This window comes from Pangasianodon hypophthalmus, chromosome 24 (genome assembly GCF_027358585.1).
Source record: "Pangasianodon hypophthalmus isolate fPanHyp1 chromosome 24, fPanHyp1.pri, whole genome shotgun sequence".
Taxonomy (NCBI): Eukaryota; Metazoa; Chordata; class Actinopteri; order Siluriformes; family Pangasiidae; genus Pangasianodon; species Pangasianodon hypophthalmus.
The window spans coordinates 19,258,364-19,278,363 of NC_069733.1; the positions used below are offsets into that span (position 1 = coordinate 19,258,364).

Genomic DNA, 20,000 nt, shown 5'->3' on the forward strand with positions numbered 1-20,000 from the left:
GAACCCAAAACATCAACATCAGCAACACAACACATATCTAGAACTTAAATACATCATTCACAAATTGGTGCAGACATCTAGAACCCTACACATGTCAGAACCCAAAAAAAGTCAAGGACCACATGAAAATCTAACACTTTGTCAAAACAAGACACACCCCCAGAACAAACATTTATCTAGAACGCAGTTCATGACAGCTGAGAAGAACCAAGAACCTCTTCTAGAACATCTAGAACATCTCTGCACATCTAGAACCTAAAGCATCATCAACACAGCGTTAACATCTAGAACCACACATTTATATAGAACACATACACATCAGCTACACAAAACACACATCTACAACTTAAGATGATGCACACTTCTAGAACCCGACAAATTTATCCAAAACACTATTTATCTAGAACATTGTACACGTGAGCTACACAAAACACACATCTAGAACCTAATAAATATTACCAAAACAAATCACACCTCCAGAACCCAGCACATTTATCTAGAACTTGCTACACATCACCCACAAATAATGACACAAACATCCAGAACAACACATTTATCCAGAACACCATACACATGAGCCACACGAAACTCACATCAAGAACCTAACACAATGCACACTTCTAGAACCCGACAAATTTATCCAAAATGCTACATCATGACCCACATCTACAAATCAACACATTTATCTAGAACACAAAACGAACATCTGGAACCGAACACCTCGCTGAGGTTTTCTTTGGAGGTGTGATAACTGTGGCTGGATCAGTCTGGTGCTGAAGGTTCTTCTCAACATGACATAGAGAGGGAGTCTAGAACATTGCCCCTGATCAGTTTGGACACCGTTCTCCTCATCACCACCACTTCCAGGTTCTAGAGTCGCCCCACTGACAGAACGTGTAATACTGTATGTGTTCTTGTTGTGAGAACTTGGTCCTGTAGTGATGTTATTATGATCATGTGTCTCTCTTTTTTCCTCCCGGTTCTCAGAGTGTGAGCTTGACTCTGGTGAGTTCTAGTACCTGGACTCGTCCATGTACGGCTACTTCACACCAGTGTGTGTGTGTGTGTGTGTGTGTGTGTGTGTGTGAGCATGCGAGTGTGACGTGTCTACGGTTCTTTGCAGATCCAGCAGTGATCTGTAATGGAGATCTCACCAGTTCACTACTTACGGTTCTCCCAGTGTCTGTGTGTGTGTGTGTGTAGGTTCTAATCATGGCCCAGAAAGTTCTAACACCAACACTGCCGTCCTGCTGACTAATCAGACGAGGAACATTTAGAACCAAACGCACAAACAACTACAATTCAACGTGCTCATGTAGAACCCTGCACAGAACAGTCACACAACCAATGTCTAGAACCTAACCAATATCACAAACATAACACACATATCTGCAGCCTTGCATACTGATCTAGAACCCAAGACATGAACATCAGGAGCTCATCACATATCTAGAACCTAAAATGCCTCATACACACCACAATGCACATACCTAGATCCTAAAACATATCCCCAATACAGTGCAAACATTTGGAACCACATTATCTAGAATCAAAACAGTTTAGAACCCAACAATTATCAGCACCCCCCCCATACTAGAACCCAGCCCAACACACATCTAGAACCCAACACATCACCAACACAACATCTAACACAACACATCTAGAATCTAAAATACTTAATTCACAACTCATTGCATAAATCTAGAACCTGATGTACTTCACAAAACCAGTGCACACATATAGAACCCGACAATTAGAATATTTACTTTTGCTAAAAGATAACCACAAAAACTTTAAAAGAAAATAATTGTGACAAACAATTAGGAAAAAAATTCAATAAATACTTGACTTATCTAGAACCCAGCAAATCAGCACCCTAGCACTATATCTAAAACCTAAAACCAGACACACACACATCTAGAACCTAAAATGCCTCATTTACAACTCAATGCACACATCAAGAACCCAACAGTTAGAATATTTATTTGTGCTAAAAGATCACCAGAAAGAACATTAAAATAAAAATCTGTGGAAAATAATTTGTTAATAATTAGTTCTCTTATCTAGAACCTAAAACACATCACTAAAATGCAGTGCAGACAAAACTCGTCACGAACCAGAACCCAAAAATGTCAGAGAACCAAGTTCACATCAGCATCACAACACATGCATCTAGAACCTGACACACATTACCAACACAACATCCACATCTGGAGCTGTGCATACTAGAACCCAACACATGTAGAACCTAAAATTGCACTTTTGCACTCAATTGCAATTGCACACTTAAAGAACCAGCACATTTATCTAGAACACACTTCACACCAGCATCACAACACACACATCTAGCATCTGACGCACATTACCAACACATTTATCTAGAACCTGATACGCATTACCAACACATTTATCTAGAACCTGATACGCATTACCAACACATTTATCTAGAACCTGACACGCATTACCAACACATTTATCTAGAACCTGATACGCATTACCAACACATTTATCTAGAACCTGACACACATTACCAACACATTTATCTAGAACCTGACACACATTACCAACACATTTATCTAGAACCTGACGCACATTACCAACACATTTATCTAGAACCTGACACACATTACCAACACATTTATCTAGAACCTGACACACATTACCAACACATTTATCTAGAACCTGACACACATTACCAGCACATTTATCTAGAACCTGACACACATTACCAACACATTTATCTAGAACACAGTTCACACCAGCATCACAACACACACATCTAGAACCTGACACACATTACCAACACATTGGACACTTCTAGAACAATCACATTTATCTAGAACACAGTTCACAGACTCACTCTCAAACACACACTCCTCTAGAACCTATAATACATAATTCGCAACACATTGTACACATCTAGATCCTAAAACCTATCAACAACACAGTGCACACATTTGGAACCTAACACATGCCACATCTAGAACTAACCCACGTCAGAACCCAGCAGAGCCTGTCTTTATTATATATGTGATCAAACCAGCAACAAAGTAGAAAACCAAAATTTAATAACACACACACACACACACACACACACACACACACACAGAAACTCTTATTCATGATAATGCCACATGCTTTAGATGGTTAAGGATTCCAGCCTCTAAAGGGGTTCTACTGGGAACCATAATGAATTTAATGAACGGGAAAATCTCAGTTATAAGGTTCTAGATAGAGCCTTTAGAGCCACATTTTCACTGCTGGTCGTAATTTTCCTCCTCGCAGCAGCAGTTTGTTCTAACGTTAAAGAGGTAGAGTTTTTTTTTTTTTTATTCCATCGGATTTGAGTTAAACGTGTAACCGTCAGTCTTTGGAGAACCTAAACTGCGTGGGAACTGATGCTACACAGAACGTTTTACTCAGTTTGATTTCTAATATCTGTGTTAGTGAAATAAAGGTGTCAGGTTTATAACACACACACACACACACTCACACACACACACACACACACACACTCACACACACACTCACACACACACACTGTAGGACCCCAGTCTCTTAATTTTTTTTTTCTTTTTTCTTCTTTCATTTGTTCTGTCTCATTCTCCTTTTTTTCTTGTTCTGTCTTTCTTTCTTTAAAACTTTCTCTCATTCAGGTCTCGTTCTCTCAACCTCCCACTATTTTTCTTTTTCTTTCCTTCTTTCTCCTCATCCTTGCTTTTTCCTTCTCCTTTTTTTCCTCTCACTTTTTTCCCTGCATTCTATTTCATTTTCTTTGTCTCATTTTATCCATTCCCTTATTTCTCTTCTCTTCTTTCTTTCTTTCTTTCCTGTCTCTTTCTTTTTTTCTGTCTCATTTGCTTTTTTCCTTTTTTCAGTTTTTCATCTGAAGCCTGAGTCACTCTTTCCATTCTTTCTCTCTTTCTTTCCTTTTTCTAATTCCTGCTTTCCTACTTTTTCAGTTGTTCTTCTAAACTCTCAGTGACTTTGTCTTTTTTCATTCATTTCCTTTTGTTTTCCCACTCTACTTGTTTTTTCTTCTGAAGCCTTAGTTCTTTTTCATCAGGCTTTAACCTGTAGCCTCGACAGTGTGCACATTAAAATCTGAAGTATACATAAATGTGAGGTTTAAAACACTCATATGTTGCCATATGGCAACAATTACATTTTACCATTTAACAGAATACTAGAATATATAGTCTTGTTTTAATTTTTTTTTTGTCATTTACTAGGCCGTCTAATGATGACCTTCACTATACCATGTGATGGCAGGAAAGGAAGTGCAAACAGCACTTCCTGGTCATGTGACATGGCTTTTTTTTGTTATGTCAAAGTTAAAGCCCCCTTTTTCCAGTTATATAGGAAAATATTAGTTTTATTGCCTATCATAAATTTGGAGATAAATTAATTGTTGCCATATGGCAACACCATGCAGGGTTAAATGCAAAGGGTTAAACGAAGCAGTGAAAAGGAGGCTTAAGGGTTGCTAGAGAGGGACAAACTGAAGAACCCTTTAGGGTGCTAGATCTAACCTTTAGTTTTGAAAGAGTTTGGATTTGTAAATTGATAAGAATAAAGAAGTAGTTTGACATTCCTGTGTACACTGCATGTTTGTGTGTGTGTGTGTGTGTGTTGCAGGTCGTGAGTACGAGGGCTACAAGCCTCACTGGTTCCATCAGAGGACGGACCCTGTGACTGGGGAGATGAACTTCGTGTATAAAGGGGGTTACTGGGAGGCCAAAGAGAGACAGGACTGGAGTGTGTGTCCGGATATTTTCTGAACGGAGACGGGAGTGAGGACAGGACGTCCTCTAACAGACTCACAGAGGATCCGGGACATAGATCCCTGCCTCAGCGAGAGAACCGAGACGATCACACGGGCTCTCGATATAAAGGGAAAAAGAGAGAGAGAGAGAGGGACATCTGATCTCTCTCCAGTATTCGCCTGAAAGCTGTGTGTGTGTGTGTGTGTGTGTTTAAAAGAGAAGAAGGGGATTTGGACTTGAACTTTAACCCCTTAATTCTTCCAAACCAAATCAGGTGCTCTTTCTCCAGGAAAAAAAAAACAACAACAACAACAAGAACAACAACAACAAAAATAAACGCCCTTCCGAGTGCACTCCCCTCGCTCCCTACGCCTAACGAGGATATCACACATCACACCTCTCCGTCCCGCACGAGGAAGAAAGCGATCGCTTCATTTAGTCTCATGTAGGCTTTACAGTGTGCACACTCATTAATATTTACATATCATTATATCCTAATTTGCATATCCCAAAGGACAATGGGCGGAAATTCATGTCAGTAACCTCTGTTATGGCCACCGACGAGCTGCGTTTTACCCGTCACAAGCTCCACCTACTCTAATTAAGATTAAAGCGGGGATATGCGTGTCCTAATCCTCAACAAAGAATATCTTAAATATTTTTTTAAAAAAGCTTCCTGAAGTGTCGAGAGCCGTCGTCGTTGCTCAGTGACGCACTCCAGATTTCATATCGAATTCATATATAAAGCCTGAGCTATGAAACGGTTAAAGGAATAGTTTGGGGAAGATTTGTAATCAGGATTAGTCCATAAGCCTCATGCTAAAAAGTCTGTCACCCAAAATCTTAATAAATCCACACTCAACACTTAATTTAAATATTTTTAACTATAGCCTCATTTTGATTAAACAAATTTGTAAAATAGCGACGAGAGTCTTTATTTATGCTGGACAAAGAGCTTTTTTGCTCCTTGGTCATACCACGATGGCCGCTCCCATAGCACTTCGGTGTTTTGTTCATGTTTTAGATGACAGGAAGTGTCTGAAATCACATTAAAAGATTGAACGTAAGTTTGATCGTAAGGTCAGATCGTAAATTCGCTTTTAATGCGTGCTGGGAAAGAATTTTAAAACTAACCCGGCGTAGAATTTCAACATAGTTTACGTCATCACTAGTAGTGCGTAAAGTGATCGTATTTCATCATCACCAGCCAATCAGAAACACGATCCGGTATAAACAGGAAGTACTACATCCACGATATAATCCCCGAAACATGGGGAAGCAGCTGTTTACTTCGAGCGAAGTCTGTCTCTCGAGTTGTTTTAACAAAATCCAAAAGATCCAGTGAAGGTTGTATCCATAATCAACTCTGAACACATTCATAACAAGTTCTAAAGCAACAAAAATATTTACGAGCATACACTACTAAACTTTACAGAGATCGTTATTACGCATCATTACGAGTTATTAACATTAACATTAAAGAATGTCATTGGTTTAATAAAAATGTTTTTGTTGTTTTAAAAGATCCCGAGCAGCTCACAAATACAACTTATAAGGCATTATAACCAGTGCTATGAAGTGTCATGCCTTTTCAGTGTGTAAAATGCATTAAAGTGCATCATAAATGTGTTCATAAGTCAACAAACAGTATAAAGGCTCTGCTTGGGCTCTTGTGCAATAACACAAGATATTTAAGAAACGACAGAATGAAGCAACTTCATTAGCAGTAACAGTGAAATATTTTCATGTGACCTGACCTTTTGCGACTTCACGTAATCGCTTTTTACGTTAATATTTATAATTGATATTTGTAGTTTTGATGACGGGCCACTAAATACTTCACACATAAAGAAATGATTAAACTCGTTACGAAATAAAAACTAAACGGAATCTCTTCATAGTTGGTTATGGACTTTACAAGTCTTTTTTGTTTGCACTGTAAATTTTACGCTACAATGTAAAGCTACATTAAAACTGTCGTTCGGTGCAATCGTTCATTTTTAAGTAGTTCGTAAACTAGGTTACGATAGAGCTTACGTTCTGCTGCAGGATGGACTTCAGTTATTATTAGCTGCATTAATCATTAATATAAAAAAATAAACTTCAGACACCAAAATATTTTGACTGATCGGCTAGAAAAACTGTGTAGATTAATTAATTAGATCAATTTTTTTCTCCAAACTATTCCTTTAAACAGGCAGGTGATCAGCAAGAACATTTTTAAAAATAATAGTCTCAAGGGAACTTTTTAGCTTTAGTAATTGCTAATAAAATGGCCATAATGTCCCTTTATTGTGTGTTCCAAAAAAAAAAAAAAAAAAAGAAAAAGCACACATTAATTAGCATAACTCCCGTTCCTCTCGAAAACCCGCAGAAATCCTCAAAGCTTAACGACGCCTGCGGAAGGAGAAACAGTATTTTTGTGGATGATATTCGCCTTCCTCACCTTCTCATTATCGTCACACTGAATCTCTGTGGTCTTAAATCTTGAAGTCTCGGAAAATGATACGAACTTCAAGACTTCATCATGTGGGTCCTCTAAGTTTTCTTAACAGTGTTGAGAACGTAGAATTTAGAGCACAGGTACGGCGTTACCTGTCCAGACTCCGGTGTGTTTATTTTTTATGATAACAAAGAAGAAGATAGATGATAACCTGAATAATAATAATAATAATAATAATAATAATAATAGTAATAATAAAGAGAATAATAAATGATAATAATATGATTATAATTAATATAAAGAAGAGACAAGTGAGTAATGAAGCAACTCTAACAGAAATATTTACTGTAAATGTGTCTTATAATCTGAGATGATCTAGCTAGGCTAAAAGTTTTAATTTTTGACAAGCTTCCGTGGTCTGATTTGAAATTTTAATGTTTTGTATTAAAAGAGATTTGCTCACACAGTCAGTGCTGTTTTGTGTCACTTTGTGATGCTGAGCTTGAATTTGACGTTGTTTTGCATGATGTTTTGCATGATGTTTTGCATGCATGTGCTGGAATTTATCTCTAGTAATTGTTCTTGATTAATAGAACTTTAATTTAATACATTAATTATTTAATTTTAATACACATGGCCACAGAGTGATGGTGAGGTGACAGCAATACGGCTGGGTGTCGTTTGAAATTTTTCCATAGAATGTGTTACTTTTTTTATAATAATTAGAAATGCTAGTTTAGGTGCTAGCTGCCAAATCCAAACATGTTCTCACGCTGACAATTGTTAATTTGTTTTGCAAACGTTCAGTTAATTGATGATTGATAATTAATTAATTGATCATTGGTAACTGATATTTCTTCAGTTAATGTTTGTTTCTCTGTTTAGTTGAGGTACGTTTCGCCCGGATTCTCTAATCTCAGAGCAGTGATGCTCTTCATGCAGTCCAAAATTTTCTCAATGAAGATTAATCACGTGTTTAATCAGATGCGTTATCAGGTTTGATGCGTTACGTGATTTCGCAACTACAAGGTTAAGTCATTCATTGCGTTGGGAACTTTTCTCAACGAATTTCTCAACGAATGTTACGAAGCATATCATTATTTTCACGCCAGTCAGACTCTGAAGTCGTTTGCCTTTATTTTCCTTTTTAAATGTTTAATACTTCTGATAATACTTAATTATGTAGATATTATCCGAAGTATCAAAAACAGGCAGTGAATTTTTTTCTGAGACTTTTTGGTACTCTGTAATATTGAAATGCTTCAGTTAGTGCCTTTTACGTATCAGTGTTTTACATATCAGTACCCAGTCTTAGTGCTTTTTCACAACTGAGTCCGCACTCAGGACCGATTCTCATCGCAGCTTTGCTTTCACACAGAGGAATTCCTTCTATATTGTGGATCACTTCACAATTCACTTGTGTAACGCACAATATTTCTTGTTGTTTATGTATTATTTTCCTGGTACCAATATTCAAGTGGTGAAGAACAGCACTTTTTAGATGAATGGCATGTCATCATGCAAGAATATCTGTAAATGAAGGAGCTGTTCTTGTATAAGAAGGTTTTTATTCGTGCAGGTCGGCTTGAGACGTGCGTTCTCTCAGTGCAAGCTCTCACACCACAAAGATGAGCTAATTACAGAGCTCTAATCCTTTGAAAGTCTGGATTTATCCATCAATATCCATAAAAAACCCGTTTCTCACTGTCACAAAAGTAGAAACTTCAGGTAACATGACGAATTGAACCAGTAGCGTTACTCGCAGTGCGGCCCAGAGAGTGGCGCGAGTGCAGACCTGATGCGGACTACGCTGCAGTTTGGTTGAAGAGAACAGAGCACTGTTTTCAAGAGGACCAGGGATCTCTGGACCGCTCATGAGCTCAAACACAGCTTTCACACTCCACCATTTGTAGCAAACTCTGAGCTCAAGCAGCTGTGAGTTCGGAAAAAACGGCAGCGAGGAAAAACTACCTGAGACGACATGATGAAGAACTTTCCAGAGGAACTAGATTCAAAAGGGAACCTGTCCTCTTCTGGGTGACACCAGATAGTGAGGTTATAAATCATTACAGAATACAGGTGTAGAAGAGTAAAGACAAACAGTACTAAGTGCACTGACAGCATGTTCAGGATGAGCAGATTGTAAAGAAGAGTCCTGCGATGAGCACAGGACAGTCTTCATGATTACAGCAGCAGCACTTAGACACAAATCTACAGAATCCAGGCGAGATTAAAGACTGAAGCCAGAGTGAGATTTGGCTCTAAACTGTTTCTGAGAGGTGTAAATCTTTACAGTATCCATGTGAGACCAATGACAGTTTAAAAAACATCCCAAATGATTAAACACTTTTTAAAATACCAGTTATTTTTGAGGTGCCATGTGTATTTCCCATAATGCACTGCAAGTGTACAGCAATTTATATGTCAGGTTTGCCTCGATCGTCAAGCTGATGCAATGATTTATAGAGTTTTCCATATTTTTGAAACTGCCATTGTTGTTAATGGAGATATAATTTTTAAATATTGATAACGGGATTTATTTTAGTTCATCAGAGCGCACAGTGAACAGAGCAGGCTTAGTGTTACATCGCCATCTTTCAGACATGAAAATAGCAATAATTAACGCAATAAAATCGTCTCGATGAGGCAGCAGGCTGGAGGAAAATACTTCGCAGGTCTGAGCTACAGTCGTGTTTTTCAGAGGACAATCCAGAGAACAAGACCTGTCACCAGAACACATTTCAAATGTTTATTAGTTTCTGTTGCAGAGAAAAGGATAGAAGCGTAATTTCAGAAGTGGTGAAAATGATGCTGAAAAAACCAAAGTCCATTATTATTATTTTCATGCTTTACTTTCATTCTTTGTTAAATCGAATCCCTTTGCTATAATTCTGTTATTATGTAAGTGCTATTATATTCCTAACAGTGTCAACACTCAGAAAACACATTTTTCAAAGCATTAAGTGAATTAAGATAATATTGCAGTGCAAAAAACTGTAAGTATGAATGGAGGAGGAGCGAGAAGCATGGGAGGCGGCTTATGTACGACTGCAGAGTCATCCGAAGAACCAAGCCGAACGTCATCGTCGCCCACGTCAACCTTATTGCATGTGGCTTGTTTTCCACCTGAGATTTCTGGCTCAAGTTACCATCATGAAAGTTAAGTCCTTGTGATTTACCACCCACCTATAGAATCGCACTCATGTTCTATGTCTCACTACTCAAATCTTCTTTTTTCAGGTGACCGAAGCTGAACCACCTCCTCCTTCCAGGGGGATCCAGGGAACACCAGCCTACAGCGTCAAGCATGTCCTCGACTCCAAGCGGTGGAGCAACACCCTGTACTAGCTGGTGGTCTGGAAGGGCTATGACCCTGAAGAATGCTCTCTGGTTCCTACCAACGATAATCTTCAATAATCTCTGACTTCCATAGAGATCACCCTGATCATCTAGCTCCCAGACCCAGAGGAAGACCCTGTCGCAGGGAGAGTTCAGATTTGTGAGGCATGAGAACATCTATCATGGACATTTCTCCTCCTAGCTAGCAGAGGGCGCCGTCCCCCAAGTTTTCAATCACTTCTTTGGTTGTTCTGCTTATTTCCTGTTCCCAAAATATCAAAGCTTATGGACTCTTCACCTTACCGTTTGCCTGCAGTCTTGTGAGTTCTGAGACGTGTTATTATCCTGATAGTCTTTGTGTATGACCTGGCCTTGCCTAATCGATTTGTCTGTATTTTGACTCTACTATGCCCATTGTTATTAATATTGGATCTTGCCCATTGTGTGGGTTTGGATTTGTCTGCCATCGTTGTGAATACCCAATGCAATACCATGAATGTTGTTGTTCTACTTCTGGTGTCAATAAACCTCCTGCTTATGGATCCATACACTGCCTCTCTGTGCTCTCCATTACAGAGTGATTATAGCATGTGTGTGATTATAATGATTGTACGATTATATTGAATGTCATTGTAGTGAATTCATAATAATGAATGAGTGTGTGATTGTAGTGTGCTGTTACACTCAGTGTAGAAATCAGTGTGCCCTAAACTTATACATTTTACTGACTGGAATTCATCAGGAAATTAAAGCTCATATCTCAGCTTCTGAGTGTGATATTCAGGTCAATCTTGCGCTGCTGTGTTCGGTTTAATCCCAGTAACCAACAGTAAGAATATGCAGAAGATCAGAGAAAGTCAAAATTTTCACCCAAAAAAACTCCAAGGGGTTAGCCTTTGTGTTTTTTCAGGTGAAAATTTTGACGTTCTCAGATTTTCCCTAAATTGACTCTGTGGGTTAGTGGAGTCAAGACACACACAGGAGTGCACTTCGTTTTGTCCTGTCACACTCCAAAGCTGAGATCTGAGGCTCTGTTTCCAAAAAAGTCCAGGTAATTGCATTACAGGAATGAGACAGCTCTCTGAGGAAAATGTACACTAAAGCTAGTTTATAACACGGTAAAAGACCTAATTTCAAATGATTATAGTGAGTGTGTGATTATAGTCTATGATTAAAGTTACTGTGTGATTATAGCAAGTGTGTGATTACAGTGAGTGTGTGATGATAATGAGTGTGTCATTAGAATGTGGGTGTGATTATAGCAAGTGTGTGATTATAGTTAGTCTGTGATTACAGTGAGTGTGTGATTGAGTGTGTGATTATAATGTTTTTTTATAATGTGTGTGATTATAGTTAATGTGTAATGTGTGATTAGTAGTGTAGTGTGTAATTATAAAATACCTCATTTTACATGATTATAGTGAGTGTATGATTATAATTTGTGCGATTATAGTGAGTGTGTATTTATAATAAGTCTGTGTTTGTAATGTGTGATTACAGTGAGTGTGTGATAATAGTTGCTGTGTGATTATAGCGAGTGTGTGTTTATAGTGTGTGATGTCTGATTATAGCGAGTGTGTGTTTATAGTGTGTGATGTGTGATTATAGCGAGTGTGTAATTGTAATGAGTGTGTGCTTCTAGTTAGTGTGTGATTATAATGATTGTGTTATTATGGCGAGTGTGTGATTATTGTGATTGTGGTATTATTGCGAGTGTGTGATTATAGCAAGTGTGTGATTATAATGTGTGTGTGATTGTAGCGATTGCGTGATTATAGTGAGTGTGTGGTTATATTGAGTGTAGAAATCAGTGTGCCCCATTTTAGTGACTGAAATTTGTCAGAAAATTAAAGCTCATATCTCAGCTTCTGAGTGTGATATTCAGGTCAATCTTGTGCTGCTGTGTTCGGTTTGATCCCAGTAACCAACAGTAAGAATATGCAGAAGATCAGAGAAAGTCAAAATTTTCACCCAAAAAAACTCCAAGGGGTTAGCCTTTGTGTTTTTTCAGGTGAAAAATGTGACTTTCTCAGATTTTGCCTAAATTGACTCTGTGGGTTAGTGGAGTCAAGACATACACAGGAGTGCACTTCGTTTTGTCCTGTCACACTCCAAAGCTGAGATCTGAGGCTCTGTTTCTGAAAAAGTCCAGGTAACTGCATCACAGGAATGAGACAGCTCTCTGAGGAAAATGTACAATAAAGCTAGTTTATAGCACGGTAAAAGACCTAATTTCAAATGATTATAGCAAGTGTGTGATTACAGTTAGTGTGTGATGTGTGATTATAGTGAATGTGTGATTATAACGATTGTGTGATTATAGTGAGTGTGTGATTATAGTGATTGTGGTAATGTACACTAAAGCTAGTTTATAACACGGTAAAAGACCCAATTTCAAATTATTATAGATATTGTGTGATTACAGTTTGTGTGATTATGGTGAGTGTGTGATATGTCAGGAAATTAAAGCTCATATCTCAGCTTCTGAGTGTGATATTCAGGTCAATCTTGCGCTGCTGTGTACGGTTTAATCCCAGTAACCAACAGTAAGAATATGCAGAAGATCAGAGAAAGTCAAAATTTTCACTCAAAAAAACTCCAAGGGGTTAGCCTTTGTGTTTTTTCAGGTGAAAAATTTGACGTTCTCAGATTTTCCCTAAATTGACTCTGTGGGTTAGTGGAGTCAAGACATACACAGGAGTGCACTTCGTTTTGTCCTGTCACACTCCAAAGCTGAGATCTGAGGCTCTGTTTCTGAAAAAGTCCAGGTAACTGCATCACAGGAATGAGAAAGCTCTCTGAGGAAAACACAAGTGATTATAGTTAGTGTGTGATTATCACAAGTGTGTGATTACAGTGTGTGTGTGATTATAATGAGTGTGTGATTATAGCAAGTGTGTGATTACAGTGTGTGTGATTATAATTAGTATGTGATTTAGAGTGTACATGATTATAATCAGTGTGTGCTTATAGAGAGAGTGTGATTATAATGAATGTGTGAATATAGAAAGTGTGTGTGATTATAATCAGTGTGTGATTGTAATGCATTTGTGATTGTAATAAGTATATGCTTATAGAGAGTGTGTGAGTATAATTACTGTGTGATTTTTTTGACTGTGTGGTTACACTCAGTGTAGAAATCAGTGTGCCCTAAACCTGTAGAAAGGAGTGCACTTCGTTTTGTCCTGTCACACACCAAAGCTGAGATCTGAGGCTCTGTTTCCAAACAAATTCAGGTAATAGCATTACAGGAGTGAGAAGTCTCTCTGAGGAAAATGGACACTAAAGCTAGTTTATAACACGGAAAATACCTCATTTCACATGATTATAGTGAATGTGTGATTATAATGATTGTGTGATTATAGTGAATGTGTGATTATAATGATTGTGTGATTATGGCGAGTGTGTGACTATAGTGATTGTTGTAAAGTACACTAAAATGTACACTAAAGCTCGTTTATAACACGGTAAAAGACCCAATTTCAAATTATTATAGATATTGTGTGATTACAGTTTGTGTGATTATGGTGAGTGTGTGATATGTCAGGAAATTAAAGCTCATATCTCAGCTTCTGAGTGTGATATTCAGGTCAATCTTGCGCTGCTGTGTTCGGTTTAATCCCAGTAACCAACATTAAGAATATGCAGAAGATCAGAGAAAGTCAAACTTTTCACTCAAAAACACTCCAAGGGGTTAGCCTTTGTGTTTTTTCAGGTGAAAAATGTGACGTTCTCAGATTTTCCCTAAATTGACACTGTGGGTTAGTGGAGTCAAGACATACACAGGAGTGCACTTCGTTTTGTCCTACTGTTTACCTTTTTATAGAATTTCATGTGATTAGTGTTAGCGTTAGACCATATAATTTGTGTTTCATTTATTGAATAAATGATTACAATGAATGAATTGTGTTGTTTATTATATCAGTTTATTAATCACTATTTTTGAATGAACATCCAAACATTTAAAACAGACATTTTCACAGCACTGAATTTAACATTTCTGATAAAACAACAAACCTTTTCTTACAGAATTTTAACTTCTACAGCAACAAATCATATACACATTTATACATACTAATATACATCGATTCATTCTTGTTCTATAGATTATTTCAGCCAAACAGATATTGTATAAAATGGCCTGGGTTGTGAGAATAATGTCATACAAACATACAAGTTATTCTGTTTAATGAATATTATTTACATGTATTCTTTTGGCAGACATTTTAATAATAGCAACAAAAATAAGTGGCTCTCCGTCAGTGCTGGCATGTGAACTCACAACCTTCTGCTCACCTGCACTCAGCTTACACCTGTTACTAAAACATAAAGCAAAATTAATTTTAAAAATAAATAGCATTTATAATTTTAATAATAATAATAATAATAATAATAATAATAATAATAATAATAGGTTCATGTACTGACAGTAAGCAATATTATTATTAAAATCAATAATATTTTCATGACACAGTACATATCAACATGCGGTATACTTCTGACAGACTCCTGATAAATGCGTGATATACTCCTGATAAATTCGTGATATAGATGTGACATACTCCTGATAAATTCGTGATATAGATGTTATATACTCCTGATAAATTCGTGATATAGATGTTATATACTCCTGATAAATTCGTGATATAGATGTGATATACTCCTGATAAATGCGTGATATACTCCTGATACATTCGTGATATAGTTGTGATATACTCCTGATAAATGCGTGATATACTCCTGATAAATTCGTGATATAGATGTGATATACTCCTGATAAATTCGTGATATAGTTGTGATATACTCCTGATAAATTCGTGATATAGTTGTGATATACTCCTGATATACTCCTGATAAATTCGTGATATAGTTGTGATATACTCCTGATAAATTCGTGATATAGTTGTGATATACTCCTGATATACTCCTGATAAATGCGTGATATACTCCTGATAAATTCGTGATATAGATGTGATATACTCCTGATAAATTCGTGATATAGTTGTGATATACTCCTGATAAATTCGTGATATAGTTGTGATATACTCCTGATATACTCCTGATAAATTCGTGATATAGTTGTGATATACTCCTGATAAATTCGTGATATAGTTGTGATATACTCCTGATATACTCCTGATAAATGCGTGATATACTCCTGATACATTCGTGATATAGATGCGATATACTCCTGATAAATGCGTGATATAGATGTGATATACTCCTGATAAATTCGTGATATAGTTGTGATATACTCCTGATAAATGCGTGATATAGTCGTGATATACTCCTGATAAATGCGTGATATAGTTGTGATATACTCCTGATATACTCCTGATAAATGCGTGATATAGTTGTGATATACTCCTGATATACTCCTGATAAATGCGTGATATACTCCTGATAAATGCGTGATATAGTTGTGATATACTCCTGATAAATGCGTGATATAGTTGTGATATACTCCTGATATACTCCTGATAAATGCGTGATATAGTTGTGATATACTCCTGATAAATTCGTGATATAGTTGTGATATACTCCTGATATACTCCTGATAAATGCGTGATATACTCCTGATAAATTCGTGATATAGTTGTGATATACTCCTGATAAATTCGTGATATAGTTGTGATATACTCCTGATAAATTCGTGATATAGTTGTGATATACTCCTGATATACTCCTGATAAATTCGTGATATAGTTGTGATATACTCCTGATATACTCCTGATAAATGCGTGATATACTCCTGATACATTCGTGATATAGTTGATAAATTCGTGATATAGATGTGATATACTCCTGATAAATTCGTGATATAGTTGTGATATACTCCTGATAAATGCGTGATATAGTTGTGATATACTCCTGATATACTCCTGATAAATGCGTGATATAGTTGTGATATACTCCTGATATACTCCTGATAAATGCGTGATATACTTGTGATATACTCCTGATAAATTTGTGATATACTCCTGATAAATGCGTGATATAGTTGTGATATACTCCTGATATACTCCTGATAATTGCGTGATATACTCCTGATAAACTCCTGATAAATGCGTGATATACTTGTGATATACTCCTGATAAATTTGTGATATACTCCTGATAAATGCGTGATATAGTTGTGATATACTCCTGATATACTTGTGATATACTCCTGATATACTTGTGATATACTCCTGATATACTTGTGATATACTCCTGATAAATGCGTGATATAGATGCGATATACTCCTGATAAACGCGTGATATACTCCTGATACATTCGTGATATAGTTGTGATATACTCCTGATACACTCCTGATAAATGCGTGATATAGATGTGATATACTCCTGATACATTCGTGATATAGTTGTGATATACTCCTGATAAACGCGTGATATACTCCTGATAAATGCGTGATATACTTGTGATTTACTCCTGGGATACTCACAGAACTGTCCTGATGTTTTAGTCCACAAACACGTCACTGATGTGAGCCGGAGCTGTGGCCTGTTTCGACTCGTTCATCTTATCCAGTCCGAACAGCAGGTCGAGCTGAGTGATCGGCCTCAGACACACACTGTCCGCTGTCCTACACACACACACACACACACACACACACACACACACACACACACACACACACGAGTGAGAAGGGTAAGGACACGAAAAGGGAAAACATGCTGTATATAAGACACACACACACACACACACACACAACAGGTGCACACTGTAGGACCCCCTTTGCTCTCTTTCACTCACTGCTATTCATTACTCTCTCCTCTTTCTTTTTAATTCTTTTGTTCTCTTCTTGCATTTCTCACTTTTTTCTTTCCTTCTACCTCTTAATTTTTTCCTTTCTTTAATTTTTTCCTCATAGATTTTAAATATCAAATTCTCTTTCTCTCCCACTTTCCCACCTTTTATATACATATATATTTAAATGTATTTTCTTTTCTCTTCTTTCTCTCCTTTGTCCTTGGGCACATAAACATTAATCATACGCTCACTCGTAATAACACAGAGATTCATTTTATAAATACGAAAAGGACAAACGTAAACAAACCTGCTCACACTTCTACATATTAGAGCTGTCCCAATGAGTTTCTCTGTTTAAACACTTTGAAAAGTTTTGTAATATTTAGAAATTTGAGGAAAAAAAACCTCTCAATAAACATACGTCATTTATGGTCTACTTTATTTTCAGATTTAAAAAGAAATGTTTATGAAATAAATAAATAACGGTGTCCTATCAGCTTCGATGTCTGTTATAAAGCCTAAATAAAAAATTACTCCTGTATGATGAAGAATTAAAGAGTAATATTTCAGGTTTGTTTCTATTTATTTACATGATTAATATTTTATTTTGTCTCCTTGTGATTTTCTTCACTTAAGAAAAACACAAATTTCTAAAAATAACGCAGCTCTGTGTTACTATAATATTAGACACTAATTAAAATTCATTTAGTATTTAGTGATGATAAATATTTCACGATCAGAATTTGAATGCAAAACAAACACACACACACACACACACACACACACACTCTCACACACACACACACACACACACACACACACACACACACACACACACACACACACACACACTAGAGGAAGAGGAAAGCGTGAGCCGTACTCATCTTCATCTTCATCTTCATCGCGTTCGAGTCGTAGCTGCTGTGTGATTTGTTTCATCTGCTGTTTGCGCATGAAATCTCTGACTCGGTACAGAGCAGCGTCGCGACACACCTCCCTCAGATCACTGCCCGAAAATCCCTCCGTCTGCTCGGCTATCTCCATCAGATTCACCGCTTTACTCAGCTAACACACACACACACACACACACACACACACAATAAAAGATGAAGCAGTATTACTTTGTTACTGTGATTACGTTTGGCTTTTAAATATCTGCACTTGACTTTTACTCACGTTATTTTAAAACATATTTCTAATTTGTACTCGACTCGTTTGCAGACGTCATGACATTCCTCTAGAATCGTATATCTGTAAAGTCATAAGCCGACGTTTCGACATCAGACAGCTGTTATTTATTCCTAACAAATTTAAACTTTCTATTCTATGTGAACAGAAATATTCTTTCTAATATCCTTTACGTGTGATACGCATCACTCCACTCGGGCTGCTACGACCTGCACCTACTGATCACAGCAGGTTGTATTGTGACAGCTAGCTATTAGCATTCAGCTGATTTTCCTCCACTTTCTTATCCTTTCATCCTTTACATTTAAGAATTTATACTTCAGTGAGATCTAAAGTGTAAAATCAAAGTCAAAGTGGAATCCCAAGCGAGATGAACAAAAACCTCTTATCCATGTTCACATTTACATTTTATTCATGAAGAATAATTACGTTTTCTCCGGACAGGATGAGGTGAAGGATCTCCTTCCTCTGAGCCGCATTCTGTAAAGAGGAAATATTCATATCAATACAGTAAATTAATAAAAACAATAATTCATTCATTTATTCTTAATAATTCATTTATCACAGTCAGTATGGAGCTGCTTCAGCTGTGTGTTTATGGATCACCTCATCCATCTGTCCGTTCTGTCCAACTTACTGTCCACTCGTTCATATAGTAACCCACTGACCCTTCCATCCATCCATCCATCCATCATTCTCTCAATCCCTCCATCTACCTGTCCCGTCTCTCAATCCATCCATCTACCTGTCCTGTCTCTCAATCCATCCATCTACCTGTCCTGTCTCTCAATCCCTCCATCTACCTGTCCTGTCTCTCAATCCCTCCATCTACCTGTCCTGTCTCTTAATCCCTCCATCCACCTGTCCTGTCTCTCAATCCCTCCATCATTCCATCATTCTCTCAATCCCTCCATCTACCTGTCCTGTCTCTCAATCCCTCCATCTACCTGTCCTGTCTCTCAATCCCTCCATCCTCCTGTCCCGTCTCTCAATCCATCCATCTACCTGTCCTGTCTCTCAATCCCTCCATCTACCTGTCCCGTCTCTCAATCCCTCCATCCTCCTGTCCTGTCTCTCAATCCCTCCATCTACCTGTCCCGTCTCTCAATCCCTCCATCCTCCTGTCCTGTCTCTCAATCCCTCCATCATTCCATCATTCTCTCAATCCCTCCATCCACCTGTCCTGTCTCTCAATCCCTCCATCATTCCATCATTCTCTCAATCCCTCCATCCACCTGTCCTGTCTCTCAATCCCTCCATCCACCTGTCCTGTCTCTCAATCCCTCCATCTACCTGTCCTGTCTCTCAATCCCTCCATCCACCTGTCCCGTCTCTCAATCCCTCCATCCACCTGTCCTGTCTCTTAATCCCTCCATCCACCTGTCCTGTCTCTCAATCCCTCCATCATTCCCTCATTCTCTCAATCCCTCCATCTACCTGTCCTGTCTCTCAATCCCTCCATCATTCCATCATTCTCTCAATCCCTCCATCTACCTGTCCCGTCTCTCAAT

General features: G+C 37.6%; 2 protein-coding genes across 10 annotated transcripts in view; one reads left to right on the plus strand and one right to left on the minus strand.

The window, feature by feature from the left end:
- The window catches only part of osbp2b (oxysterol binding protein 2b), a 59,035-nt gene extending 51,356 nt beyond the window's left edge, over positions 1-7,679 (plus strand). For 4 of the 5 annotated variants that reach the window (XM_053228946.1, XM_053228950.1, XM_053228948.1 and 1 more), the window contains 2 exons: positions 988-1,005; positions 4,639-7,679. In XM_053228946.1, coding sequence (XP_053084921.1) covers positions 988-1,005; positions 4,639-4,781 — 161 coding nt within the window. In that variant the 3' untranslated portion in view covers positions 4,782-7,679. The remainder of the gene's footprint in view (positions 1-987; positions 1,006-4,638) is intronic. The other variant, XM_053228947.1, reaches the window with a different exon arrangement.
- A 6,764-nt stretch (positions 7,680-14,443) lies between these two features.
- The window catches only part of atad1a (ATPase family AAA domain containing 1a), a 16,366-nt gene continuing 10,809 nt past the window's right edge, over positions 14,444-20,000 (minus strand). For 4 of the 5 annotated variants that reach the window (XM_053228953.1, XM_053228955.1, XM_053228954.1 and 1 more), the window contains exons 9-12: positions 18,919-18,969; positions 18,182-18,366; positions 16,994-17,134; positions 14,444-14,867 (exon numbers count right to left, since the gene is read on the minus strand). In XM_053228953.1, coding sequence (XP_053084928.1) covers positions 17,011-17,134; positions 18,182-18,366; positions 18,919-18,969 — 360 coding nt within the window. In that variant the 3' untranslated portion in view covers positions 14,444-14,867; positions 16,994-17,010. The remainder of the gene's footprint in view (positions 14,868-16,993; positions 17,135-18,181; positions 18,367-18,918; positions 18,970-20,000) is intronic. The other variant, XM_053228956.1, reaches the window with a different exon arrangement.